This window comes from Sorex araneus, chromosome 3, assembly GCF_027595985.1.
Source record: "Sorex araneus isolate mSorAra2 chromosome 3, mSorAra2.pri, whole genome shotgun sequence".
NCBI lineage: Eukaryota > Metazoa > Chordata > Mammalia > Eulipotyphla > Soricidae > Sorex > Sorex araneus.
In genome coordinates this window covers 118,174,284-118,202,221 of record NC_073304.1, presented here as the reverse complement: position 1 = coordinate 118,202,221, position 27,938 = coordinate 118,174,284, and the positions used below count along the sequence as shown (strand labels likewise).

At 43.0% G+C, this 27,938-nt stretch overlaps 1 protein-coding gene across 2 annotated transcripts; it reads right to left on the bottom strand.

The window, feature by feature from the left end:
- Positions 1 to 27,761, bottom strand: PLA2G12B (phospholipase A2 group XIIB). Of its 2 annotated transcripts, none has more exons than XM_004615469.2 (4): positions 27,551 to 27,761; positions 13,910 to 13,998; positions 8,723 to 8,888; positions 1 to 310 (listed from the first exon to the last, which is right to left on the bottom strand). In XM_004615469.2, the coding sequence occupies exons 1-4, from the start codon at positions 27,759 to 27,761 to the stop codon at positions 189 to 191; spliced, it is 588 nt and encodes a 195-aa protein (XP_004615526.1). In that variant the 3' UTR covers positions 1 to 188. The 2 variants fall into 2 exon arrangements, with proteins under 2 accessions (XP_004615526.1, XP_004615527.1); XM_004615470.2 differs by having other exon boundaries at positions 1 to 307.
- Between the last annotated feature and the right edge of the window lie 177 nt (positions 27,762 to 27,938).

The window sequence follows — 27,938 nt, the reverse complement described above, 5'->3', positions numbered from 1 at the left end:
CAAACCACTCCATGTCTTTTGTTCAGTTCTCTTCCGTGGACAGGACTGGCTCCTGGGGTGTAGGGTCTTTTCTTCCTCTGTTTGGGGAAGTCCCACCCGGAGGGAAGGATGCGATGCCTCTGCCACACTGCCATCTCAGAGATGGTGTCTGTGGTGCCACTCAAGGCCAGGAAGCGATCTCCTCTTCCTCAGAGCTCTTCTCTCTCCTCCTCTGCGCAGATGCAGGCTGCCCGCTGACTGTTCATGAAGGGCCGGCAGCCCAGAGTCCACACCGCATTAAAGACAGTGTCGGCCAAAGAGTCGCAGGCTGCTTGAAAAAGACAGAAATATGAAGGTTAATTGAAAGTTAGATACAAAAAGGATGGATTGCCTCAAAGAGTAAGAGTCCTTTTGAAGAAGAAATGTATTTCTTTTTTCTTTTTTTTTTTTTTTTTTTTTTTTTTTTTTTTTTTTGCTTTTTGGGTCACACCTGGTGATTCTCAGGGGTTATTCCTGGCTCGTGCACTCAGGAATTACTCCTGGTGGTGCTCAGGGGGGCCATATGGGATGTTGGGAATCAAATCCAGGTCGGCCGCATGCAAGGCAAATGCCCTACCCATTGTGCATTAATAAAGAAATAAAATCACTCCAGCCCCAGAAATGTATTTCTAAGGAAGTCATGCTAGCCAGAGGACAGAATCCTCCAGAGCTAGAATGCAAAAGAAAACAAACATTTAAGAGAAGCTTCTTTCAGAGAAGCTCCAGCCCAACCCAGGAAACAAAGTATATGAGGTGGTTTCCTCTCCTTGTAAGGGTTCCCAGTCAAATGGTGTTTAGTAATCAGAATTTCTCATACCATAATCATTTTTTTCAGAAGTATTCCCTGAGTGGGGCAAGAGTGATACTACAGTGGTTAGAGCACTTGCCTTGTATGTGCTCTACCTGGGTTCGATCCCTGTCACCCCATTTGGTCCCCTGAGCTCACCAGGAGTGATTCCTTAATAGAGAGCCAAGACTCAGCCCTGAGCACAGCCAGCTGTGGCCCAAAACCAAAATAAAAAAATTTCCCTCAGATACAATTTGTTTCTTCTAGCTTTCCCTATTCAAGTGTGGGGTGAGTAACCACTCATTCCTTGAAAAAATGAGAATGTTTAGGATATGTTACTCAGCCCTTCCAATAGGCATCAGGAATACAGAGACCAAAGAGATCCCCGAATCGGAGAGTTTGGATGAAGTGAGTCAGAAAAACAGTCATGTTCCACTCTGGGGCAGTAGGGAGTCCATAGAAAGGTTTCTGTCCCTTTTTGGTAATGGTTCTAGAACTTTAACCTTCTATAATTATCAGGAAAATGAAGCACATGCTTCAATATGAATGAATCTTAGAAACACACAAAAGACCTACCTTTATAGGAACTCATATTGACAAAATCATAGCAAGAAAGTAAACTACTTATTGCTGGGACTGTGGGTGGAGGGCTATAATGATTATCAATGGGTATGGAATTCCTTTGGAAGCTAATAAAATATTTTGGAATTAGATTATTAGTGTTAAACTAGTTATTCTGAACATATGAGAAAGAACTGAATTTTGTACCTTGAAGAGTGATGTGAATATCTTTAAGTTAATTCTTTGAAAAGAGCAACAAAATTGATAAACGTTCAGCTAGAAAAAATTTAAAAATTCAAATGACTAAATTTAGGGATGAAATCTGGCCATCACTACTGATCTTACAGAAAAAGAAAGAATTATAGACATAACAACTATGTGTCAAAAATTATATAACTCATTTTGAATTAAAACCCTAAAAAATATAAACTACTTAAAATGGCTCAAGAAGAATAGAAAAGATAAATGGAACAATACAAGAATAGAAGAATGCTAGAGAATATAAATAGAGCTACTCATTCACATTTGAATTTGTAATTATAATCTTCCAGAACAAAATTCAGTTCTACATGAATGCAATGGTAAGTTTTACCAAACATTTAAAGAAACCATGAATACCAGTCCTTTCCAAACCCCTCCAAAAATTAAGTCAAGAGGGATCATTTCTCGGCTTATTTTATGAGTTCAGTTCTCTGATAGCAAAACAAAGACATCATAAGAAAAACAAACTATGAGTTGTAGTCTCAACAAAATACTAACAAACTAAATCCAGCAGTATATTAAAGGGATTGCATCATGAGCAAGAAGGATTTATCATAAGACTACAAAGTTGGTTTACTATTTTTAAAAATTTTTTAATATACTGTGCCAATAGAATTAAAGACAAAAGCTGAAATATTATCTCATAATGATGTAGGAAAAAGCCAAAAATTTTATGATTAAGACAAACTAGAAATAGAAGAGTACTGCAATATAAAAGCCATCTGCAAGAGAGCACAATTAACAATTAACAACTGTGTTTAGTGGTGAAAGGCTAAGGGCTTTTCTCATAAGACCAGGAACAAGGTTTTAATGCTTGCTTTGCTGCTACTATTCAATATTTCATGGGAAATGTTAGCCTGGGTAATTAGACAAGGGAAAGAAATGGTATTAAAAAAATAAATGGTATTCAATTGAAAAGGAAGGGGTGGAGTGACATACAATGGGTAGGGCATTTGCCTTGCATGCAATGGACCCACGTTCAATCTCCAGCATCACATATGGTCCACTCAGCACTTCCAGGAATAATTCCTGTGTGAAGAGCCAGGAGTAACCTCTGAACACTGCTGAGTGCGGCCCAAGAAAAAATAAGGATATTAATATTAATTGGCTAAAATTAAAACTCAATATGCAAGACTTTAGGAAAAGTTCTGAGTTTAATTGAATTCAGAAACATTCTCTATCTCTCAAAATCAGTTCAGATGTGAAGAAATTTTTTGTTGTTGTTACTTTGGGTAGCATTTGGTGATGCTCAGGGGTTACTCCTGGCTCTGCACTCAGGAATTACTCCTGGAGGTGCTTGGGGGACCAGATGGGATGCTGGGGATTGAACCCAGGTCAGCTGCATGCAAGGCAAACGTCCTCCCCACTGTACTATCGCTCCAGCCATGGAAGTGAAGAAATCTAACTGTGACGAAAAGAAATAGAGACATATTGGCGGATAATATGGGCCAAGGAAGGATTTTTACACTTATTTTGAGGAATGAGAGAGAATTTTTGAAAGCAAGAAGTGAACACCAAAAGGTACAGTTCTCAAACAGGTGACCAAGATCAATTTCATAAAGGCAGTTTTAGATGGAGACAGAACACTACTCAGTTATGTCAAGAGAGAAAAAGAAGATGAATGTTGACTGTGATTTAAAAACAAAAAAAGTAAAATAAAAATTTAAGGGCCCAGGGAGATAATACAGTGGTAGGGCACTTTCCTTGCACATGGCTGATCTGGCAACCCATGTAGTCACCTGAGCACCACCAGAATTAATTCCTGACAGCAGAGCCAGGAGTGGTCCCTGAGCAGTACAAGGTGTGACCCCAAAACAAAAACAGAACAAAATAAAAATTTAAAACACTAATATGCAAAAGTCAATTGCATTTCTCTGTTAAAATGAAATTAAGAAAACAATTCTGGGGCCATAGAGTACAGTGGGTAAGGTCCTTCCTTGCATACAGCCAACACAGGCTCAATACCTAGCACCCCAAAAACTCCCCTGAACCCTGCCAGGAGTAATTCCTAAACACAGAGCCAGAAGTAAGCCCTGAGCATCACTGGATATGGCCCCAAAACAAAACACAAAAATCCCATTTGCAATACCATAAGAAAGAATAAGGAACTTGCAAATAAAGGAGACATGACTTCTATTCTAAAAACTAAAATCTCATTGGAAGACATTAATGTTATGCTGTATCACTGTCATCCTGTTGCTCATTGATTTGCTCCAGTGGGCACCATTAACATCTCCATTGTGAGACTTGTTGTTACTGTTTTTGGCATATCTAATACGCCACAGGTAGCTTGCCAGGCTCTGCTGTGAGGATGAGATACTCTCAGTAGCTTGCCAGGCTCTCCAAGAGGGGCGGAGGAATCAAACTCGGGTTGGCTGCGTGCAAGGGGAAAGCCCTACTCGCTGTGCTATCATTCTGACCAATTCAATATGCAAAAAACATTAACAGCAAGTTTCACATTGGAGACATTACTGGTGCCCATTCGAGCAAATCAATGAACAACAGGATGACAGTGCTACAGTGCTACAGCAATTGTCCTCAAATGAATATACATATTAAGCAAAAGTTCTATCAAGACTCCAACTGCCAGCTCTTGAAGATCTTGTCAAACTAAATCTAAAATTTAAATTTTAGAAATATAAAGGATCTAGAGTAACACAAAAAGTCTTGAAAAATAACAATATTGAAGTACACTACCCAATTTCAAAAATTACTATAAAACTCTAACAATACAATTCAGTACAGTCACAGATCAATAGAACTGAGCATCTAGAACTAAACTCTGCACTTATGGCCAATTGAGTCTTGATAAGGGTCCAAAGACAATTTGATGCCTTTTCAACAAATGGTACTGGAACAATTATACATCTGTACAGAAAAGAAGAAAAGTGGACTTCACTTATACACCATACACAGAAATTAACTAAAAAATGTGTAGTATAATTTCTCTCTCTCGTCTGTCCCTTCCCAGGGATGAAGGGCGTGGGGACGCCATATTCTAACGACCACAGATGGGATTTTACGACAAAAACTGCAGCAAAAGGGCGTGAGGGTGCTCTTGGGAAGGTGGGAGGCACCGGCCCCTCCCACCGCTGCCGAGATGTGACCCCGGGGGCTGCACGCACGTGCGGCTCCTCCGAAGCTGCACGAGCGTGAATCCAGACCCAGCTGAACCAACTTCAACATGGGCAGCTCCTTGCAGATTGTCTCCAGCCAGAGAACTAAGCCGCGACCCCATGCCCACCCAGGAGGGGAAAGGTATTTCTCTCTCTCGCCTGTCCCTTCCAGGGGATGAAGGGTGTGGGGACGCCATATTATGACGACCACAGATGGGGTTTACAAGCTTGCAATGATCGAATATCCGGAAGAAATCTCCCTGGACTTAGTTGTTAAAGTACAGAAATACAAAACCTCATTTCTCTTCACAACAGGTCTGACTCTAGTGGGGTGCTCCTAATAATAATGGTGAGGTTTGTGTTGAAATATTGAATGTAACCAAAGTAAATAAAAAGTAAAGTGAAATTTATCAGTTACAAGGCGGGAGGGGGGTGTGTGGGTGGGTGGGATGGGAGGTGTACTGTGTTGTTGTTTTTTTTGTCTTCGGTGGTGGGATATGGGCACTGGTGAAGGAATGGTTGTTTCAGCATTGTATGACTAAGACTTAAGCCTGAAAGCATTGTAATTTTCCACATGGTGATTCAATAAAATAAAATTTAAAAAAATGTGTAGTGTACTTTAAAATATAGGAGTCAATCTTTGTAACCTTGGGTTAGGCAAAGCCATCTTTAATACAACTGAAGTTCAAAAAAACAACAAAAACAAATCAGGTCAAAATGTGAAACTTTTGCGTTGCATATGACATCAACAGGAAAATTTTTTAAGACACACAAGATGATAAAAAAGTTTTGATTATATCTGATAACAAATTTGCATTCACATATGTAAAGGATTCATACAACTTAATAGTAAAAATACAAATATCCCAAGTTTTCAAAGAACATAGGATAAAAATAGACATTTCTCCATAGTAGATATGCAAAGACTAGTAAGAACATTAAGGTTATTAGTTCAATAAGGTAAATGTTATTAGCAATCAGGAAACACAAATCAAAATCACATTTCATATCCACCTAGGTCTACAATCAGAGAGATAACAAGTCTTGGTGAGAATGTGGAGAAACGGGAACCTCATCATATTGCTGGTGGAAGTGTAAAATGGTATAGCTGCTTGGGTGAACAGTTCCTCAAGAACGAAAAGACAGAATTATAGCATAATCCAGAAATTCTCCTTCGAATTTCTCCTCACGTGAAATTCTCTACAAAACATGTCACTAATTTTATTCGTATTATTCATAATAGTAAAAAAGGTGGAGCAACCCAACATTTTTTCTATCCACTGGTGAATAAAAAAACCTTATATCCATCCAATGGAATATTGTTCAGGAGTAAAAATGGAATTAGGTGCATATGCTGGCTGAGCCCATGTGCTGCTTGTGCCCACGTGGCTGAGCACATGCGGTGCCTGAGCATATGTGTTGCCGCATCTTCCCTCTTGAGATGTGTACTTGCATGCTTTCGTGTCTAGAGCTAGGATGTGTGTAGAGCTCTCTCCAACCTTGGAGAAGTTCGAGTTCTCTCTTGAGCGCATTATTCTTACTATTCTCTCTCCCATCTATCCCTTCCTTCTTCCCTCAAAAACCTCTAAATAAAATCTGTTTACTTAAAAAAAATGAAATTAAATACTAATACTTGTGACAAGATGCTGAGTGAAAGAGGCCATCTCATAGGAAACAACATATGCTTTCATCAAATGCAAAATAAGCACATCTAAAGGAGCAAATTAGTGGTTGTCCAGAGCTGGGCAGAGAAAGGAAGGATTGTTATGGGGTTTCTTTTAGGGGTCACACCCAGCAGTGCTTGAGGGCATTCGCTGGGGTAAGACTCAGGGAATGTTCAGTGTCAAACCTGAGGGGGCCAGAGCAATAGTACAGTGGGTAGGGAGCTTGCCTTGCACATGGCTTACTTGCAAGTTCAATCCCCACATCCCATATGGTCCCTAGAGCACCTCCAGGAGTGATTCCTAAATTCAGAGCCAGGATGAAACCCTGAGCATTGCCAGGTGTGGCCCCAAAACAAACAATAACAACAAAAATAATTGAACCTGTAAAACATATACTTGAGTGCCTTTCAAAGAGACTGGCTCCTCATCCAAGGAAGAGGAGTTTACAGAAGGACTTACACAGGGTGGCGATTACCAGATTTGGGTGGTATAAAAATTCAATTGGTCCTTATGGAGAGAATAGATTATATGGGACCCAGAGATTGGATTTCCAGTAAGTGATCAAATGGGAGAGCAAACAGGTATTTAAGAGTCATAGAAGCCTGCCTCGAGTGCTGGGGATGAAGACAGTTGTGATAGAAAAGGGACCACTATGACAAAGATAGTTGGAAATGATCACTCTGGATTAGAACTGTGTGCTGAAAATTGGTAAAAGAACAAGCATGATAACTTCTCAGTATCTGTATTGCAAACCCTAAATGGACAGAGAGAGAGAGAGAGAGAGAGAGAGAGAAGGAAAGTGTCTGCCATAGATACAGGCTGCGGGAAAGGGCAGGGAGTGGGGAGAGGCAGGGGAGAAACTGGGGACATTGGTGGTGGGAAATGTGGACTAGTGAAGGGATGGGCATTGGAATACTGTGACTGAAACCAGGCCATGAACAGCTTTGTAACTGTGTATCTCACAGTGATTCCATTAAAAATAAATAATTAAAACCTAAAACAACAACAACAAAAGAGTCAATAAGGACACAAATTGGAGGAAGCAACTTCTCCTGACCTAGACTGGCAGTGGGTGCTTTTGCCCTGGTGCTGAGCACAGAAGACTGAAACCCCCTCTCTAGGCCTTATGAATGTTCATGCTTTCCAGCTTCACACATTTACTCAAGGACCACCTCTAAACATTGATCTATGAAAAAGATCTAGGATTCTTTTGACTGCTGCTTTTCTCAGGGACACGGAGTCAGCACTTTATCAGCCTGGATTTCAAATCTTAACCCTCTCAAAATATTTAATGCCCATCCCTGGATGTAGTGGTCTAGCCTCAGAAATGAAAGAATTTGAGTGTTTCTAAGGCGAATTAAGAAAAAAGAACCGGGGCTGGATCGAAAGCACAGTGGGTAGGGCGTTTGCCTTGCACGCGGCCAACCTGGGTTTGATTCCCAGCATCCCATATGGTCCCCTGAGCACCGCAAGGAGTAATTCCTGAGTGCAGAGCCAGGAGTAACTCCTGTGCATCGCCAGGTGTGACCCCCCCCAAAAAAAGAACCCAGAATTAGAATTTGGAGGACACAGTACTTATTTAAATAGAATTATCCTCAAGTATATTGAAATTCATACAAACACAAATAGATTTTCTGAATTTTTCCCCCTGATTTAGAACAAACTTTTTTTTATAAAAAGGGCTTAAACCAAATCAAGGGGTTCTGCACAGAGCCACTCTGGATATGGAAAATTATTCAACAGTGGAATGAATAACCAAAGCCAATGGACAATGCTTTGTTCCGGTCTTAAAGGGCAGAGTTTTATATCACTGGGAAGGCTGCAATGCAGCCACAGCCTCCAGGAGCAGTGCCAGAGGCTCCTGGGCAAGACAGCAAGAACTTTTGTGAAGGAGTGCCCACAATTTTCTTCATTCTTTCCCCTTTATTTTGGAGGAGGACTGGGGGACCACACCCAGTGGTACCTGGGGGCTACTCTAGGCTCACCACTCTGAAGTTGCTCCAATGGTGCTTGGGGAGGGTTTGGGGGGGTGGCATTATATGAGAGTCCACATATTAGAGCAGGTCAGTTGCACGGAAGGGAAAGCCATGTGCCTAATGGAGGTATGGGTGTTGGAATATTGTGACTGAAACCTTTGAACAGCTTTGTAACTGTGTATCCCCAGCCCCTCTTCATCCTTTCTTGCACTCATCGGTGTTCTATAAATTTAAGTGAGTTCTAATAGTCTCTTTGAGGAAAAGGGTCTTGGCTATATTTCTCTGTGAAAACTGGAGCGGAAGTACTTATTCACAAAGAAATGTCCTTAAGCTCCCTACCTTCCACGTTGGAGACAAAGCCCAAACTCCGCTTAAGGTCAGAGCAGATGGAGTGGAGACACCATCGGAATTTTGCATCGCAGCGATACTTGTTGGCACCACAAGTGTCATAACAAACATCCAGCTGGTTGCAGCATTTGGTCATTGCTGGAATGCCCAGGTCCATCTGGGAAAAAGCGAAGGAAGAAGATTCCGCATATAATAGACCATGAGTCTAGGCAACCTTTCCCACTTTGATAGTAACTAGCCAGGTCTTAAATTCCTGTTGCGGATTCAAACTGATTCACAAGCACCAATGACTCAACAGAACACATCAGTTTTTAGGAAGTTTGACAGTTCTAGAAAGTTCCAAGCAGAGAGATGCTATGAGTATAATAGCTCTGGATGACCCTTTTTTTTCTTATTATTCTCTTGGGAAAATTTTCATTTATTTTGGTTTTGGTGTCATACCAGCTGTATTCAGGGCTTTTTCCTGACTCTAAGCTCACAGATCACTCCTGGTGGTGCTCAGAGGGTCGTAGAAGGTTCTGTAGATTAATTTGGTAGGCCATGTGCAAGGAAAACACCCTATGCACTCTGCTATCTCTCTAGCCCCTTAAAAAGAGTTTTGAAATAAGATTGAAGAAAAATTATAGAGGTGAGTGTAGCTCTCAAATATAGAAGATAAAAAATTAATGAGATAATCACATGTGGGCATGTCAATTTATTTAGTCCTTTTTAGGTCTAGGGAAATACGATGAATGGATGGATGGATGGATGGATGGATGGATGGATGGATGGATGGATGTCTACATTTTCATTTAATGGGAAGGGCAGATTACTTTGGAAGTCCCATCTAGTCATGTCAAGTCCCCCAAAGTAACTAGATTTGATAAAGACTCTTGAGGAAGGAACATGATACAGATGATTAAGAGAGTTGTATAGTGCTTAAGATAGATTGAAACAATATAAGTCTGTTAAAAGACCATCTTAGAATCTTTCATTTTTTTTCTGACAATATAGACTTGGGCTTGGATGGAAATTGTGAAAATCTGTTTCAGGCACAGAGGACAGAGTAAGGAGCAGAGGTCCTACCTGAGTCTCCTTATGTGTTCAATTATTTGAACTTTTAGTCAAGACTACCTAAAGTAGAATGTGGACAGTTAAAAATACCCTTACTGAAATTGTCTGCCATAGAGGCAGGGGGTGGGGCGGGGTGGGGTGGCGTAAGGGATACTGGGGACAATTGGTGATGGAAAATGCACACTGGTGGAGGGATGGATGTTCAATCACTGTATGACTGAAACTCAATCATGAAAAGTTTGTAACTGTATCCCACAATGATTCAATAACTAAAAAAAAGGAAAAATAACCTTAGAAGGAAAATTGTGGAAAGGAATATGGGGAGGAGGAACGGAGAAGGGAAAGAGGAGGGGAAGAAGGGAGGAGAAATGAAGGACAATAAAAAGGGGAAGGAGAAGCAGAAAGAAAAGGAGAAGAGACAATGGCGAAACATGATTGCATCAGAGACAATGTAATTCATTAGCCAGAGCAAAGCCTGGGTTCTTCAGTTCTGTGTTAATCCTCACCATCTGTTTCCTGAAGTAAAGCCTTTTCCAGACCTCACCCCTAAAATTGAAAATATATTGTAATGAAAGTAAGTAGAATTAGATGAGTATAGAGACTCTCATTCAGCTCAACTAGTTGGAAATTATTGAACTAGATCTAAACAATACTACAAATAAAATAACATTACTCCCAAAAGAAATAAAATACATTAGCCATAAATATATGGTTTCTCTAACATCAAATGTATTTTAAAGGATTTCTTTCTTCTCTGTCCAGACACATTCTGTATGGTCCCATACTATTCTCTGAGTACCACCAGGAATAATTCCTGAGTACATAGCCAGAAGTGACTCCTGAGCACTTCTGGTTGTGGCCCAAAAACCAAAAGAGAGAGAGAGAAGATTTGAACAAGGCTGGGGGTTTAGTGGTGAAGGAGCAACTTCCCACAAGGCATCATTTATATATTAGAGGGCTTCAAACCCCCCATAGGTCCAGTGGCAACTCTCAGCAGCTCCTGGCCAGTGGCTGGGAAGACCATTGCTAGACTAGCAATGTGGCTGGTGGTGGTGGAGGGACCAGGAACTTCCCAGTGCCAAAAGTCAGACTTGGCATGGGAGGCAGGTGGCCCTGACCTTAGAGCTCTCTCCATCCGCTAGGTATCTATGCACACATATTTTAATAAGTTAAGTATACAGATGTGTTTATGTATGTAAATGTGCACATATTATTTGTTTGTTTCAGTTTGGGGGTCAGACCCAGTTTTCTAAGAGAGACTCCCCTCCCAGTATTGCTTAGGGAACCATGTAGTACGAGGTATCAACCTAGGGGCTTTCACATGCGAAATAGGTGATAGCCCTTTGAGCTACATCCTGACCCTATTTAGTTATTAAGGAATAAAATGGGGCTGGAGAGATAATATAGCAGATAAGGCGCCTGCCTTACATAAGGCTCTTGCCTTATATATGGCTGACCTGGGTTCAATTCCTGGCATCCTATATGGTCCCAAGAACCACCGGAAGTAATGCCTGAGTACATAGCCAGGAGTGACCCCTGAACATTTCTGGTTGTGACCCAAAAATCAAAAATAAGAAGAGAGGGAGAGGAGAAAGAAAGAAAGAAAGAAAGAAAGAAAGAAAGAAAGAAAGAAAGAAAGAAAGAAAGAAAGAAAGAAAGAAAGAAAGAAAGAAAGAAAGAAAGAAAGAAAGAAAGAAAGAAAGAAAGGAAGACTGGAAGGAAGGAAGACTGGAAGGAAGGAAGGAAGGAAGGAAGGAAGGAAGGAAGGAAGGAAGGAAGGAAGGAAGGAAGGAAGGAAAGAAAGAAAGAAAGAAAGAAAGAAAGAAAGAAAGAAAGAAAGAAAGAAAGAAAGAAAGAAAGAAAGAAAGAAAGAAAGAAAGAAAGAAAGAAAGAAAGAAAGAAAGAAAGAAAGAAAGAAAGAAAGAAAGGAAGGAAGGAAGAAAGAAAGAAAGAAAGAAAGAAAGAAAGAAAGAAAGAAAGAAAGAAAGAAAGGAAGGAAGAAAGAAAGAAAGGAAGAAAGAGAGAGAGAAAGAAAGAAAGAAGAGAAAGAACAGTGAGAGAGGAGGGAGGGAAAGAAAGGAAAGAAAAAGTCTAGATAATAGTCAGGTTTCCTCTTCTAACAAAAGTAGCACTGTGGCACTGTCATCCTGTTATTCATCAATTTGCTCGAGCGGGCACCAATAACGTCTCCATTGTGAGACTTGTTGTTACTGTTTTGGCATATCAAATACGCCACAGGTAGCTTGCCAGGCTCTTTGGGCAGGATACTCTCGGTAGCTTGCCAGACTCTCCAAGAGGGGCGGAGGAATCGAACCCGGATCAGCTGCATGCAAAGTAAATGCCCTACCCACTGTGCTATTGCTCCAGTCCCATCTAACAAAAGTATTAAGATAAATTTCTGACAAATAGAAGAACATTGTTTTGAAGAAAAGATTATTTTTCTTACACAAGGGTTGGAGATAGCCCAACAAACTGCAGCACACATGCACACACACACACACACACACACACACACACACACACACATACAGACAGAGAGAGAGAGAGAGAGAGAGAGAGAGAGAGAGAGTCCCACATGGGTGAGCAGCATTTTATTTAGCAGAATAAACATGCAGCCCAGAAAAAAAGTTTTTATTATTGCTTTTGTTTTTTGGGGGGGCACACCCAGCGATGCTCAGGGGTTACTCCTGGCAGTGCTTCTTGGAGGAACCATATGGGATGCTGGGGATCAAACCCAGGTCGGCTGCAAGCAAGGCAAATGCCCTACCCTCTGTACTATATTTCTGGCCCCAGCTAAGAAAATTCTTGCAAAGTAAAATCTTTGAATCATCAGAGAAGCAAAGTTTAGAACCTAAGACACAAGTCAAACTCACAGCTTCATGGGACTGGAGTGATAGTATAACACGTAGGCCGTTTGCCTTGCACGCAGTCGACCCAGGTTTGATCCCCGGCATCCCATATGGTCCCCCAGCACCGCCAGGAGTAACCCCTGTGCATCGCCGGGTGTGACCCAAAAAGGAAAACAAACAAACTCATAGATTCAGTATGAAATTCTTCTACTTACATTTTAGATAAAGCTTCTTTTCTAAAAGAAAATGTTTTTTGGTTTTGTTTTGTTTTGTTTTTTTAATAAAAGGTCTTCCAAGAAATCTTGAAAAAAGTATATTACTTGCTTTTATAGGAGGCTGATGGTTTGAGATTTGATTAGTTGTGTGATAATAAACTTTTACCCACTACTAGATATTTGGGGTTTTGGTTTTTGTTTTGTTTTGTTTTTTCTTTTTGGGTCACACCCAGTGATGCTCAGGGGTTTCTCTTAGCTTTACACTCAGGAATGAATCCTGGCCGTGCTCAGGGGACCATAAGGGATGCTGGGAATCGAACCTGGGTCAACCGCATGCAAGGCAAATGCCCTACCCACTGTGCTATCACTCCAGCCCCTACTGGAATTTGGGGGTGGGAGGGATATGTTGTGTGTGTATGTGTGTGTGCGTGCATTTATGCAGATTTCTGTGGTTAAACTTCAAACATTGCTGATTTGACATGACCAACATGAACTAAAACACAAACTTCCTGATGCTAGAACAGTCAGTTCTCACTGGTGGGTAACAATTCTAGCTTATCACTGTAAAGGCCCATCTAATTTAAATAAGTGAGACTTGTCACATCTATTTCAGATGAAGTTTCTGTTTGATCTCCTGAGTTTGACAGATGTTTGTGATGGTGACTTCAAAGTTCGCCACACTAGGAGCTTCTCTGAGGAACAGCTGTCTCCAAGGAAAGGAAGCAGATTCTTTCTTTGAATCTGAAAAGTATCTCTTTTCCCTCATCCAATATAAAAAATGCTTTGTTATATCATTCAATTATATTTCAGATGTTGTGAACCATTTCTATCAGTGATAATCTATGCTCAAGCTTAGTTGAAACCTCTCAACTCAGAAACCAGCAGTGGTTTGGAGAGATAGTACAGGGGTGAAGGTGCTTGCCTTGCACACGGCTGACCCATGTTCAACCCCCACCACCACAGATGGTCTCTTGAGCACTGCTAGGAGTGATCCCTGTGAACCACCAGGTGCGGCCAAACAACCATCCCTCCTAAAAAAAAAGAAAAGAAGGCATACATACACTTTCTGGTACTTTGAGGCCCAGGAAATAGGAGCTGCAGCCATTAGGCTCCTGAGGCTTGTAGCCAGGTCTGGGCATCGGTGCCTTTCCTAGCAGGGGAAAGAGAGGAGAGAAGCATGAGGGATGACAGGTTTAGAGTTTGTAAACATCCATAAAGTGAAAATGACCTGAGCATGCATGCAATTTTCCCTTTACAGATAAGTCTTTGTCTTTTACCAGGTATTCATGTTCAAAACAGGAGGTAATGATGTTACCCAAGATGTTACCTAAGATGGTGAGATAATGATATTAGAAAAGGGTGATCATCAGAACAGTATGCTCTTTCCCTTTGAATCTCAAATTTTTTGTGTGATCATTTTGCCTCATGCTTCATGCACTAACAATATTGTCACAATTTATTTCAATAATTTTTAATGAGATAAAATTATTTCCCATTTTTTTATTGAATGACTGTGAGATACACAATTACAAAGTTGTTCATGATTGGGTTGCAATCATACAATGTTCCAGCACCCATCCCTTTACCAGTGTACATTTCCCACTACCAATGTTATGATTGTTTATAAATAATTCTAATGTTTTCTTTAGAGTATAACCTGGAAGGAAAAGTGGTTTGCAAAAGCAAACACTCTCAAGGTGTTTTTTTCTATTCTTTTAAACCTCTTTTGCATTTATTTCTTTAAATTTTTTATTGTGGGAACATTGGTTTACATGATCATAAATGATTTAGAAGTATAATATCACACCCCTTTGAAATTTATGTTCCCATGCCACAGTTACCACCAAAGAACCAATATCCTTCCCTCCACCACAGCCCATTGGGTCTCCTCCCCACTTCAAAATCCCCGCCTTTGTTCATTTGTGGTTACCTTAGTTCTGTGGTCTGAGTACAAGGTTTGCTTCATTTTGTTTTGTCTGTTACTCTGCTTTGTTTCTCTCATTTCCCACACATAGATGAGATCATCCAATATTTGTCTTTGTCCTTCTGACTTATTTTAGTCTCACCTCCTCCAGTTCTGCTCATATTCTTGCAAAATGTGAGGTTTTCTTTTTTCTTATTGCTGATTAATATTTTACTATGTATATAAAAAACCAAAATTTACTTATCCACTTATCCATCCTTAGAAGCATTGTCATTAGGACTGTTACTATATCTTGGCTATTGTAAGAGCAGCAATAAACACAGGTGTGCATATATCTTTTTGAATTCATGCCTTTGATGTCTTTGAATTGATATCTAGAAGTGGAATTGCTGGTCCATATAGCAGTTTTATTTTTAATATTTTGAGAAACCTCAGCATTGTTTTTCAACCTCAGCTGAACCAATTTACTTTCTCAACAGTGCACGAGGCTTCCTTTCTAAATTTAACATAAGAGGAGGAATCACTTGAACCCCAAGAATTATGTCACTGATAAAACAGAGGCTACAAGGAGATAGGAAGATATTTTATGTTTATGAGAATCCATCCTGCTCAAGGCATTGTATTGTTCAATGAAATCCCTGTCAAAGTCTCAGTGATATTCTTCAAGGAAATAGAACAAACTTTACTAAAATTAGTATGTAACAGCAAAAGACCTGGAATAGTCAAAGCCATTCTGAGGTAGAATGGAGGAATTATAGTCCCTGACTTCAAACTGTTTTGCAATGCAATCATAGTACAAAGAGCGTGGTATTGGAATAATAACAGACACACAGATCAGTGAAATATAATTGAAATCCCTGACTGAATTCTTCACACATTTAAATAGCTCTTTTGTGATAAAGGAACCAAGAACACTAAAGGGAGAATAGAAATCTCTTCAATAAATGGTATTGGGAAAACTGAATAGCCACATGCCAAGGAAAGAAACAGCATCACTATCTCACATTGTGCATAAAAGTTAATTCAAAGTAGATGAAAAACTTGGAGGTAGACCCAAAACTACAGAAAACACAGAATAAAACATGGTCACGGCATTCCATAATTTGACTCTGATGGTATATTCAAAGATTGAACTCCTATGTTAAAGGGAACAAAAGCAAAATTAAACAAACATGATTACATCAAACAAAAAAGCTCTGCACAGCAAAAGATTTCCTTTCAGTAAGCCTATGCTTTTAAACCTGTCTTTATTCCTCAAAATTGTCTTGATATTTTTTTTTCTTGGATCTTTTCTTTTTCTAATGTACAAATTTTAGAGTCAACTTTGTAAGTTCTGCAAGGGATAGTTGTCAATAATTTTATTGCAAATGTATTGAATTTATAGACTGAAGGCACCTCTTTTTTTTTTACCATTAATTATTATTTTTTTTGTTGTTTTTTTAATTTATTTATTTTTAATTAGAGAATCACCGTGAGGGTACAGTTACAGATTTATACACTTTTGTGCTTATACTTCCCTCATACAAAGTTTGGGAACCCATCCCTTCACCAGTGCCCATTCTCCACCACCCGTAAACCCAGTGTCCCTCCCACCCTCCCCAATCCCATCTCCCCCCCACCCCACCCTGCCACTGTGGCAAGGCATTCCCTTCTGTTTTCTCTCTCTAATTAGCTGTTGTGGTTTGCAATAAAGGTGTTGAGTGGCCGCTGTGCTCAGTCTCTAGCCCTCATTCAGCCCGCAACTCCCTTCCCCCACATGGCCTTCGACCACAATGTAGTTGGTGATCGCTTCTCTGAGTTGACCTTTCCCCGGAATGTGAGGCCAGCCTCGAAGCCATGGAGTCAACCTCCTGGTACTTATTTCTACAGTTCTTGGGTGTTAGTCTCCCACTCTGTTATTCTATATACCATAGATGAGTGCAATCTTTCTATGTCTGTCTCTCTCTTTCTGACTCATTTCACTCAGCATGAAACTTTTCATGCCCATCCACTTGACTACAAAATTCTTGACCTCCTTTTTTCTAACAGCTGCATAGTATTCCATTGTATAGATGTACCAAAGTTTCCTCAACCAGTCATCCGTTCTGGGGCATTCGGGTTTTTTCCAGATTCTGGCTATTGTAAACAGTGCTGCGATGAACATACATGTGCAGATGTTGTTTCGATTGTACTTTTTTGCCTCTCTGGGATATATTCCCAGCAGTGGTATTGCTGGGTCAAATGGGAATTCAATATCTAATTTTTTGAGAGTCGTCCAAATTGTTTTCCAGAAGGGCTGAACCAGTCGGCATTCCCACCAGCAGTGAAGAAGGGTCCCTTTCTCCCCACATCCTCTCCAACAGCGGTTGCTTTTGTTCTTTTGGATGTGTGCTAGTCTCTGTGGTGTGAGGTGGTATCTCAAAGTTGTTTTGATCTGCATCTCTCTGATGATTAGTGATGCAGAGCACTTTTTCATGTGCCTTTTGGCCATTCGTATTTCTTCCTTGGTAAAGTTTCTGTTCATTTCTTCGCCCCATTTTTTGATGGGGTTGGATGTTTTCTTCTTGTAGAGTTCAACCAGTGCTTTATATACCATTGATATCAACCCCTTATCTGATGGGTATTGTGTAAATATCCTTTCCCATTCTGTGGATAGTCTTTGGATTCTGGTCACTGTATCTCTTGCGGTGCAGAAGCTTTTTAGTTTAATGTAGTCCCATTTGTTGATCTCTGTTTTTACTAGATTGCTTAGTTCCGTGTCACCTTTGAAGATACCTTTATCTTCAATATCGTGGAGGGTTTCGCCGACCTTGTCTTCAATGTACCTTATGGTTTGTGGTCTAATGTTGAGGTCTTTAATCCATTTTGATCTGACTTTTGTGCATGGTGTCAGGTCAAGGTCTAAACCCATTTTTTTGCATGTGGTTGTCCAGTTGTGAAGGCACCTCTTAATCTGACTTCATGAATACAGATATAGCATATCTGTATTAATTGTATTTTCTTAGATATCTGTTTTTAAATCAAGCACAATAATTTGCTCCATCTATTCACTCTATCTCCTACATAGTGTATTGTTCAGATACTTAAACAAGATAGAACATCTCAGAAAGAGCCAGAGAGCTAGTACAGGGGTTAAGGTGCCTGTCTTGCATGCAACTGACCCCAGTTCAACCCCTGGCACCACATGATCCCCAACACAGAGCCAGGAGTAACCCCAAACACTGTCGGATATGACTTCCAAACAAAACAAAATAAAAGGAATATTTCTAACCACCAGATGCGAAGATCATAAGGCTGATATGGTAAATCTGCTTTTTTCTGGAACCAAGGCAGTTCTTAATTTTCTGATTGTACCAGCACTACACTGTAGCCCTGACTCCCATGGTCCCAAGCTGACACTTCAGCAGACATATCTGCACCCCAGAAATCAGAATAGGGGCTGGGAACACGGCTCAGACCTGGCTTGTGTGAGGCCCTGGGTTCTTCCCAGCACGAGACTCAGAGGCCTCTCTAGTGAACACACTCCATCCGCCCTTCCTCTGATTTCCCTTTGGTCAGACCTTAATCAAACGCAACAGTTAGTTGCAAAGGTGAGCTAAGAAATGAAGCCCATCCTAAAATTGGGAGGAGGGTATTCAGAGCAATAGCACAGCCAGCAGGGCGTTTGCCTTGCACACAGCTGCCCTGGGTTTAATCCCTGGTATCTCATATGGTCCCTGGAGCACCATTAGAAGTGATCCCTGAGTGCAGAGCCAAGAGTAAGCCTTGAGCACTACAAGATGTGCCTACCATGAAAAAATAATAAAATTGGGAGGAGGAGCTTATGACCCTAAAATATATGGGGGGGATTAGTGGACAATATGGTCTCTGCCACAGTTAATTTGGGTATTTGTTGCTCTGTATATAATATTGTGATCTAAGATGGCACCCAATAATTCCCATCTCCTGAGTTAGTAGTCATGTACTATCCCAGGGTTGACCGAGTGATCGCCACATAAGGAGAGGTATGTTTCTTCCCAGATGAGGTTATCAAAGACTAAACTCCTGTTTTGGACTCCCTTTTTTTCTTGGGTGGGAAGTATGCTTGAAAAGCCAGGTCATAAACAGCCCTGTGAAAGGTTCATGCAGTAAAGAATGAAGCCCCCTCCTGACGGTCTGGGATTGCAGACAGCCTCCAGCTCTCATCTGAATTCAGAGACTGAGGCGGGTGCACATCTGACCACAACCCCGCCAGAACTACCCAGGAAAGCCACAGTAGGTTTCCTGAGCCTCAGAAACTGTGCCAGTCAAAAACGATATTGCAATCTGTGAAGCTTAGAGGAAACTTACTGTTCAACAGTATAGAAGCACTGTGGTTACCATTGTATTTGGAAGCTCTCTGTCACTAAACTGTTTCTCTATGGCAGCTCTACTGACACATGATTCACAAGCTCTACATTCAACCATTTAATGTATACAATTCACTGGGCTTCAGCAGACCCACAGTTTTGAGACTATGACCACAAACTAATTTGAGGATGCTTTTATCATCCCCCAAAGACACCCCACACCCTTCGGCAGTCATTTTCCATCTACACTTCTCCCAACCCTAGACAGCCACAAATTGACTTTCTGTCTCTTTCAATATGCCTTATCTGGACATTTCACATTTAAAAAATATATATGATAGATAACCTTTTGTATCTGAGTTCTGCACTTAGTATAATGTTTTCAAGGTCCATTCATGTTGGAATATACATCAGTTTTTAATCTTTATTACCAGAAACTATGAAGGACATTTGGGTTGTCTCCCTGTGAGCTCTGTAATGAAGAATGCTATCACAAATTTTCGAATATAGGTTTTGTAGTGGCAATACATTTTCATCTTTCCATTTCTGTATCACATAATGGCTGTGCTTGACATTTGGATGAACTGACATACTGTTCACCAAAGTAGTAGCACAATTTTATATTCCATCAGCCCATGGCAGGATTCCGATGCTCCTAATTCTTGCCAGTACTTGGTCGTAGTTCACTTTTGATTGTATCCAAGAGGCATCTGACAGTTTTGATTTGCAATTCCCTAATGACTAATCCTTTTAGTGTCTTTACATGTGCTCATTGTTCACCCATTCGTATTCTTTGGGCAGGTATCTATTAAGACTTCGGGGTGGCAAGAATAGTAGTATATAATACCAGGAGGTTGGCTCCATAGCTTGGAAGCTGGCTGGCCTCACATGCTGGGGGAAAGTCATCCCAGATAGAGAAGGGAACACCAAGTAAAATGTGATTGGAGATCCTGTGCGGGGAGGGAGATGCGTGTTGAAAGTAGACTAGAGACTGAACACGATGGCCACTCAGTGCTCCTATTGCAAACCACAACACCCAAAAGGAGAGAGGGAGAACAAATTGGAATGCCCCGCCACAGAGGCGGGGTGGGGCAGAAGGGATGGGATAGAGGGGTGGGAGGGATACTGGGTTCATTGGTGGTGGAGAATGGACACTGGTGGAGGGATGGGCTCTCGAACATTGCATGAGGGAAAAACAAGCACAAAAAGGTGTGAATCTGTAACTGTACCCTCACTGTGACTCACTAAAAAAAAAAAACTTCAGGGGCGGGGGTGGGGGCTCTCAAGCAGTGTTCAGGGAGACCAGGGGCCCGTTTGAGCTGGACAGTTCCGTACTCGAGCCCAGCATGGGCTGCTGCTCAGCACAGAGGTGCTGGGGACCCCCAGGGCTACACTCAGCAGTGTTCGGGCGACCACATGGAGACAAGCACGGACCATGAAGTCCTGTGCTAGCCCCATGTGTGCCCACACTCCAGCTCTCTCCCAGCCTACCAGGACGCCTTTTGTTCATTTTGTAATTGGGTTGTTTCTCTTACTGTGGTCCTGGGAGAATTCTTTTTAAAAATATATTTTTATTTTCTTTTTGGGTCACACCTGGCAATGCACAGGGGTTACTCCTGGCTCTGCACTCAGGAATTACCCCTGGTCATGCTCAGGGGAACATATGGGATGCTGGGAATCGAACCCGGGTCGGCTGCGTGCAAGGCAAATGCCCTACCCACTGTGCTATTGCTCCAGCCCCTAAAAAAATTATTTAATTATTATTCACCATTGTACATTTCCCACCACCATTGTCCCCAGTTTCCCTCCCACCCCAGTCCCAGCCTGCCTCTATGGTGGACACTTTTCTTCTTTCTCCTCCCCTCCCCTTTTTTCCTTTCAGGCACTGTGGTTTGCAAAACTGTTACTGGAAGGGTTTCATGTAGATCACTTTACCTCCTTTCAGCACCCAGTTCTTGTCCAGTGATCATTTCCAACTATCACTATATAATGATCTCTATCTACCATGTCCTATGTCCTTCTCTGTCCTAACCACACCCCTTCCCTCTGGCAAGCTTCCAACCATCGAGTCCTCCTGGCCTTCATTTCTATTGTCTTGATATTATTCTCATACTGTGTTTCTTTTATATCCTGAAAATGAGTGGGATCATTCTATGACTGTCCCTCTCCCTCTGACACATTTCACTAAGCATGATACTCTCCATGCCCATCCATTTATAAGCAAACATCATTACTTCTTTTTTCACTCATGGCTGCATAGTATTCCACTGTGTAGATGTACCATAGTTGGAAGAATTCTTTTCCTTCTTTTGAGTCACACTCAGTGGTGCTCAGGGATTACTCCTGGCTTGCCACTCAGCGATCACTTCTGGCAGGACTTGGGGGACTGTATGTGGTGCCAGGGACTGAACCCAGGTCAGCTGCATTCAAGGCAAAGACCCTATTCACTGTAGAATTGTTCCAGGCCTGTGATTAACTTTCTGAGAACAATGAGACTATTTTCCTTGACGGCTGCACAACTTTACAGTTCCCATCAGCATTCCAAGAGGATTCCACAGCTTCACTGCAGTCATCTACATCGTTGGCACACCTTAACCTGCTTAGAGCAATCTGAAGGGTTACATTTCTTTCACTTCTAGAAAATTCACAGCCAGTGTCTGAATTTTCCCTTCTTCTCTCTAGTTTCTGCTTCTAGGCCTTTCGTGAATCGTGAGTCTGTTTTATACTATCCTTCATGTATGTCTTACCCTCTCGTCGTCCTTTTCTTCTCTCTATACTGAATTTTGAAGAACTTAAGCAAATCTATGTTTCATAATACAAATGGTCTCCAGATTGATTAATTTGGGTTTATTTTTAATGTTTTTATTTTCTAGGGATTGTTGTTACCTTTTTCTTTTTCAGGGGTCCAGCTCAGGGCTTGTGATGCAAGGCATCCACTCCAGCCCTCACAACTATCTCCCAACCACCTGATTCTCTGATTCTTTGAAATTCTTATTAATTTTCATTGAAGTATGCTTGTTTCATGTTTTCTGGTTCTTATTTTATATTTTGTTCGTATTTTCGATTGTTATTGTGATGTTGTATATTACTCTCTCCAATCCTAGGGATACTAATGGTTTCATTTTTAAGTACTCCTTAACTCTCCCTCATGAAGGATTAGTTTTTTCACATGGCATATATTTTTTTTAATGAGGACTTGTATTTCTGAAGGAATTTCTGTTGCACTAGGTCATGTACTAGAGAACAGTTTTTTCCAAATCCTTTTGCTGTAGTTTTAGACATTTTGGGATAATTAAAACAACTGTATTAGTTAATTTCTCAGTTTTTCAGCCTGACTTGCTCACAGCTGTCTGGCAGTATAAATTCTGATTCTTGGACCAGAGATAATATAGCAGGTAGGGTGCTTGCCTCGCACATACAAAAATAGCAATAAATAAATTCCTATTCTTCCATTTGTGTAGAGTATACACATGGTTCTTTCTACCTAGGCCACACCTGGGTCCGAGGGGATAGAGCCATGCCCAGTGGTGCTGTGCCAGAGAGTTGAGGTGGTGTCAGGGATGGGACTCGGGGCCTCACATACACTCAGTTTGTGCTCTGCCACTTGAGCCACATCCCAGCTCTTTATTTTTTAAATTTTATTGACTGATATTCTATGATTTACATTAATGTTTTTGGTGTTTCCCATTGCACATAATTCCAACACCCACCCATCACCAGAGTGCCGGTCTCTGTCCCCCAGAGACCTCCAGTGACCCTCCCCTTCAGACTTCCCTCTCGGCAGACCTGATTTTTAGTGGATGCTTCTTTCAAAAAAAATTTTTTTTAAAAATTGGCACCATGATTTACAAATGTGTTCGTAATAGAGTTTTAGGCTGATGTTACAACACTGATCCCACCACCAGTGTCACCTTCCGTTCACTAGTGTTCCTCCAACAAGGTTCACTAGGTTCCCTCCAACCTCCCAGCCTGCCTCGATATGCACTGTAGCACTGTTGTCCCATTGTTCATCAATTTGTTCGAGTGGACACCTGTAACGTATTAACTATGACAACTCTTGGGAAAAAAGAATAGCAGAACGTTGTTCACATCTTGAAGAAAACAATTTTCTGAACATGACAAAAAATTCAGAAGGCAGAATAAACGATTTAAAAAAAAAAGATGGATCTGATGTTATAAAAATCAAAACTTTCTGGGAGCCAGAGAGAGTCTAATGAGCAGGGTGCGTGTCTTAGCACAAGGCCGCCGGAGATTTGATCCCTGGCCCTGAGCCCTTCAGGTGTGATCCCTGAAGTCAGGGCCAGGACTAAGCCCTGAGCACAGCCAGGTGTGGCCTCTGGCAAATTAATAAATTAAATTTTCTGAAGAGAGACATCATAAAATCCTTAGGGCACATATCAAAGGACGCAGGCGGAAGTTCAGGAGGCGCCTCAGCTGGGAATCCCGCGTCTGAGTCACGCTCGGCAGCGTGCACGCTGCCCAACCGTCTCTGTTGCGTCACCGAGAAGGACAGTAGAAGTGACTGGGACTTCTGAACCCAAGCCAAGGGTCAAGTCTCCCTGGGCGGGTGTGTCCAGTCTCCGGCCTGGGCTGCCAAAGGGGCAGCGCTGAGCTCCAGCAGGACCAGGAAGGAGCCCCCCAACCCCCCCCCCCCCCCCGGATTGTTAAATGTCTTTTCTCGTCTTGAGAAACCAAGCGGGTCAAGCACAATTTCCTGAAGCAACGAACTCTCAGTTTCTGAAACCGACTGACTGCCTGGGGGTCAAGGGCCAGTTTGTCCTGTTCGTGTGGGACTGTTCCTGTTTTCCCAAGTCTCAACACCCGGGAACCCTGGGGAATGAAGATAATTGGTCACCTTAGCTTGAGAACAATCTCGGCTAGAAGCCACCAGCTACTTTCTTTTCCAGGCTGTGAATTCTTTCCCAGGAAAAGCACAGGTTGCCAGGTTCAGAAGATTTGCTCCAAGATTTCAGAGAGAAAGTACAGAGGCTAGGGGCTTTACCTGCCCAGTCCCCCTGAGCACTGCAGGAGAGACCCCGCACCCTTGAGCACTGCTGGGTGTGGCCCCAAACCCACAAAAGTCCTTTTGTTCCTCGTGGTTTATTCTTTCTGATCACTGACAAAACAACATTGAACCAAACGACATTTAGTACAGCAATACCTAATGAAACACAGCAATACCTAATGAAATAACCTTTTTCTTGCATTCTAATTATGTGAATTTGCTTCTTTGAAAAAGAAGATTGCTGTTCTCAAAGCAGATTTTTGTTTTCTCCTTCCTCAAAGTAGGTCTCAGACCAGCAGCATCAATGGCCACCTGGGAACTTGGATGCTGTCTGGAGACCTGCCCATCACTGGAGGGGGCGGGGCCACACTGGCAGCAGGCTGGGAAGGTGGAGTGATTTAAAGTCCAGAAAAATGTGCTTTGCCTTATTAGTATTATGATTATGATTACTTTAAAGATTTTACTCGTCGTGATTCACAAAGTCATTCATGACAGAGCACCTGCATTTCATGTTCCAACTGCAGAAACACACCAGAAAACGGAGCTTTAAAACCTGCGTCCCTGAACCTCTTCACACCTGGCCTGTGTTGCGTGCACAGACCCTGTCTACACAACGGGCCGCGCGGCCAGCGGCTTTATAGAGAGAAGCAGAGGCCGAGAGGGGTCACCGCGCAGACTGAGAGAGAGCAGAGACCCGGTGAGTTCTGGGGGCTTCAGACTCAGCTTGAGAAGATTTGGTGCCTCAAGTTCTCTGAAGGGCTCCCTGGGGCTCCAAGATAGCGCATCACCCCTGTATCCTGGGTGTCTTCCATGCAGGCCCGCTCTGCCTCCCTGCAGTCTCTGCTGACAGTCCCCATCAGTGGCTACTGGCAGTAACTGATGTTTTCCGTACTGCTTTCTGGAGAAGGTTGAAGGTTTGGTTCTTATTTTTCTCAACCAGCCCTGCCCTCTGCCTGTGCTGTGCTTAGGATCCCCCAAGCACTGCTGGGTGCAGCACTGGGGTGGGGGAGGGGGAAAGGCGGGAGTGGGGAGGGAGGGCCCAAGCCTTAGGGCCAAGCAGCATCTAGACCTTGGCCTGTGCACTGAACAGCACACCTGGTTGGTGGAGAACTGCCACGGGGGCCTACCTACTGAACATCTCTTGGGAGTTCCCAAGAGAGACAGGGGTGAGGCAGCTGCCTTTCTGCCTCTGTGGATCCCTGAAGCACAGCCAGGAATAGCCCCTAAGCACCCCCCCCACACACACACACCATTTCTGCTGTTATCTAACCCCCAGGCAAAGGTTTTCTATGACTCTAGGAAGGAAAGAGCACCTGGGAGGCTCAGGCAGCTGAAGGTCCTTAGCCCTTCCCCGCCCGGCCCAGCAGACCCACAGAGATCCACTTTCTTTCTCAATGGGCCCTGGGAGGCAGATTTCCCGCTGTGAGACTCTTGGTCTGGGAAGAACGGGCTGCAGTGGTTATTCACTGTCTCCTCACTCTCAGCTTAGCCCACTTCTGCTGCTAGATGGGGAAAGTGAGGGGAACTTGAACTAAGTCAGCCAGTATGCAGCTTTTTGAAGTTTCTCTGGACACTGAGACCTCCCTGAGCAGCATTTGGAGAAAATAGGTCCGAGGTGTTTTCCTGCTGAACTAGACTCACCAGTTCTGCCTTCAATCCTGTGATGAGGCCTTTGATGCGATGATCAGAGTACGGTGGCCTCGGCCTGGGTCTGCTTTCAGAGCACTCTCCTGTTTGTAGTCACCGCCAACCCCTCACTGCCCGCCCCGCTCTGCCCAGGCGTGCTCCAGGCTCTCTGCTCCAGTCAGCTTGGCTTCTGAGGCAGAGTGAAGGAAGAAATGGCACATGGACACCCCCGGAGAGCCAGGCCCCAGTTCCCATGTACCCACTTCCTACACCTGGCATCAGGCCTGAACTGAGGGACAGCCGAGGGGTGGCCACTAGCCTCTCCCCCACCCACCAGGACTGCCATTGCGGATGGGGCAGTGACAGCAGGGTGGGCCACCCCGGGAGAGATGGGCCAGCTGATGCCTCTCAGAGAAGGATGGGGAGACTCACAAAGAAACTCTCGAAAGAGCAACAAGCTGCAGAGATGCCTCCAGACTCTGCGCCGGGCCGAGTCTCATCCAGAGTGCCCCATAGGGAGCGGATGAGCCCACCACTCACCCTGACAGAGCCCCGGCAGCTGACAACCTCCAGAACCCAACTGCCGCTATGCTCACGGCCCATCTCAGAGAAGGAGACTAGAAGGTGGAGGTTAGGAAGTGAGGTTAGCCCCGTGTGAATGGGAAATCCACTCAGCCCCTGACAGGATTTTCTCTCTTTCTCTCTCTTTCTCTTTCTTTCTTTCTTTCTTTCTTTCTTTCTTTCTTTCTTTCTTTCTTTCTTTCTTTCTTTCTTTCTTTCTTTCTTTCTTTCTTTCTTTCTTTCTTTCTTTCTTTCTTTCTTTCTTTCTTTCTTTCTCTCTCTCTCTCTCTCTCTCTCTCTCTCTCTCTCTCTCTCTCTCTCTCTCTCTCTCTCTCTCTCTCTCTCTCTCTCTCTCTCTCTTCTTGATTTTTGGGCCATACTGAGAAAGGCTCCGGGATTACTCCTGGCTGTGAGCCTTGGGGCACTCCTGGTGGTGCTCAGGAGACCATACGTGGTGTCAGGGATTGAGCGGGACTTTTAAGGCAAGCACTTTAAATTCTGTACTACTGCCCAGGCCTCTACATCCTCTGTATGACCCTAGGATTCTCCTACTCTTTCCACACCCTGCACTGCCTTATCCTAAGTTCCTGCCTCACAGCCACAGTCGACCAGTCATTCAATTATCCATGGAGGGGCAGGAGTGATAGCACAGTGGGAAGTGCATCTGCCTTGCATACAGCGGACCCAGGTTCAGTCTTCGGCATCCAATATGGTTCCCTGAGCACCACCATGAGTAATTCCTGAGTACAGAGTTGGAGTAGCCCCTGAGCACCAGTGGGTGTGGCACCAACCACCACCCCCCCAAAAAAAAAAACGCACAAAACGAAAGCTCCACGGAGGCCAGAGAGAGATCACAAAGGGCAAGGCACTTGCCTTGCTTGCAGCCAACCCAGGTTCAAATCCCATCACTCCATATGGTCCTCAAGCCATGGCCAGGAGTGATCTGTGAGCACAGAGTCAGGAGTAAGCCCTGAGCACTGCCAGTTGTGGCCCAGAAAACAAAAACAAAAAAACTCCATGGAGTAGGTTTGTCACATGAAATACAGGAAGTTGAGAGAAATTTGTATGTCAGGTAGAAACCAAAACTGTCAGCATTGTGTCCCAAATACTATACTGGATACACAAATTATTTGCTGTTCATTTGAAACATCACGGTGGGCTCTGTATATTGTTTGTCCCACCTGTGAACAGGGACAGGGGTCCTGTATCAGCTGTCCCAGCCATGCCCGCACCCCACCGCCAAGTGACAGTATCGACATGAAGAGAAACTGGCACTCACCGTACCGGCACCTGTACTGACAGACTCCATCTTTCCCTCCCAGGAGCTCCTGAAAGGAATCAAAGTAGCTGGTGACTGATTCGAAGCTGCCCTGGAGTTTCCGAAGGCCCCAGTCAGAGTAGGATTCCTCTGCCTCGGGGCTGGTGTCGCTCTGAACCCGGCTTGCCCCCAGGCTGAGACACAAAACCAAGAAGCCCGAGGCCAGCTTCATGCTGTCCAGGCAGGGTCTGCGGCCTCTCCTCAAACCTCAGCCTCTGGCCCACAGATGTCAGACGGCTCCAGGAGGCGATTATCTGCGACACTCAAGCTGTGTGTTCCCTGGCAGCTGGACTTTAAACAGAGCTCGGGAGGGTGGGATAAGATCAAGGCAATTCGAAAGGGCAAAGGT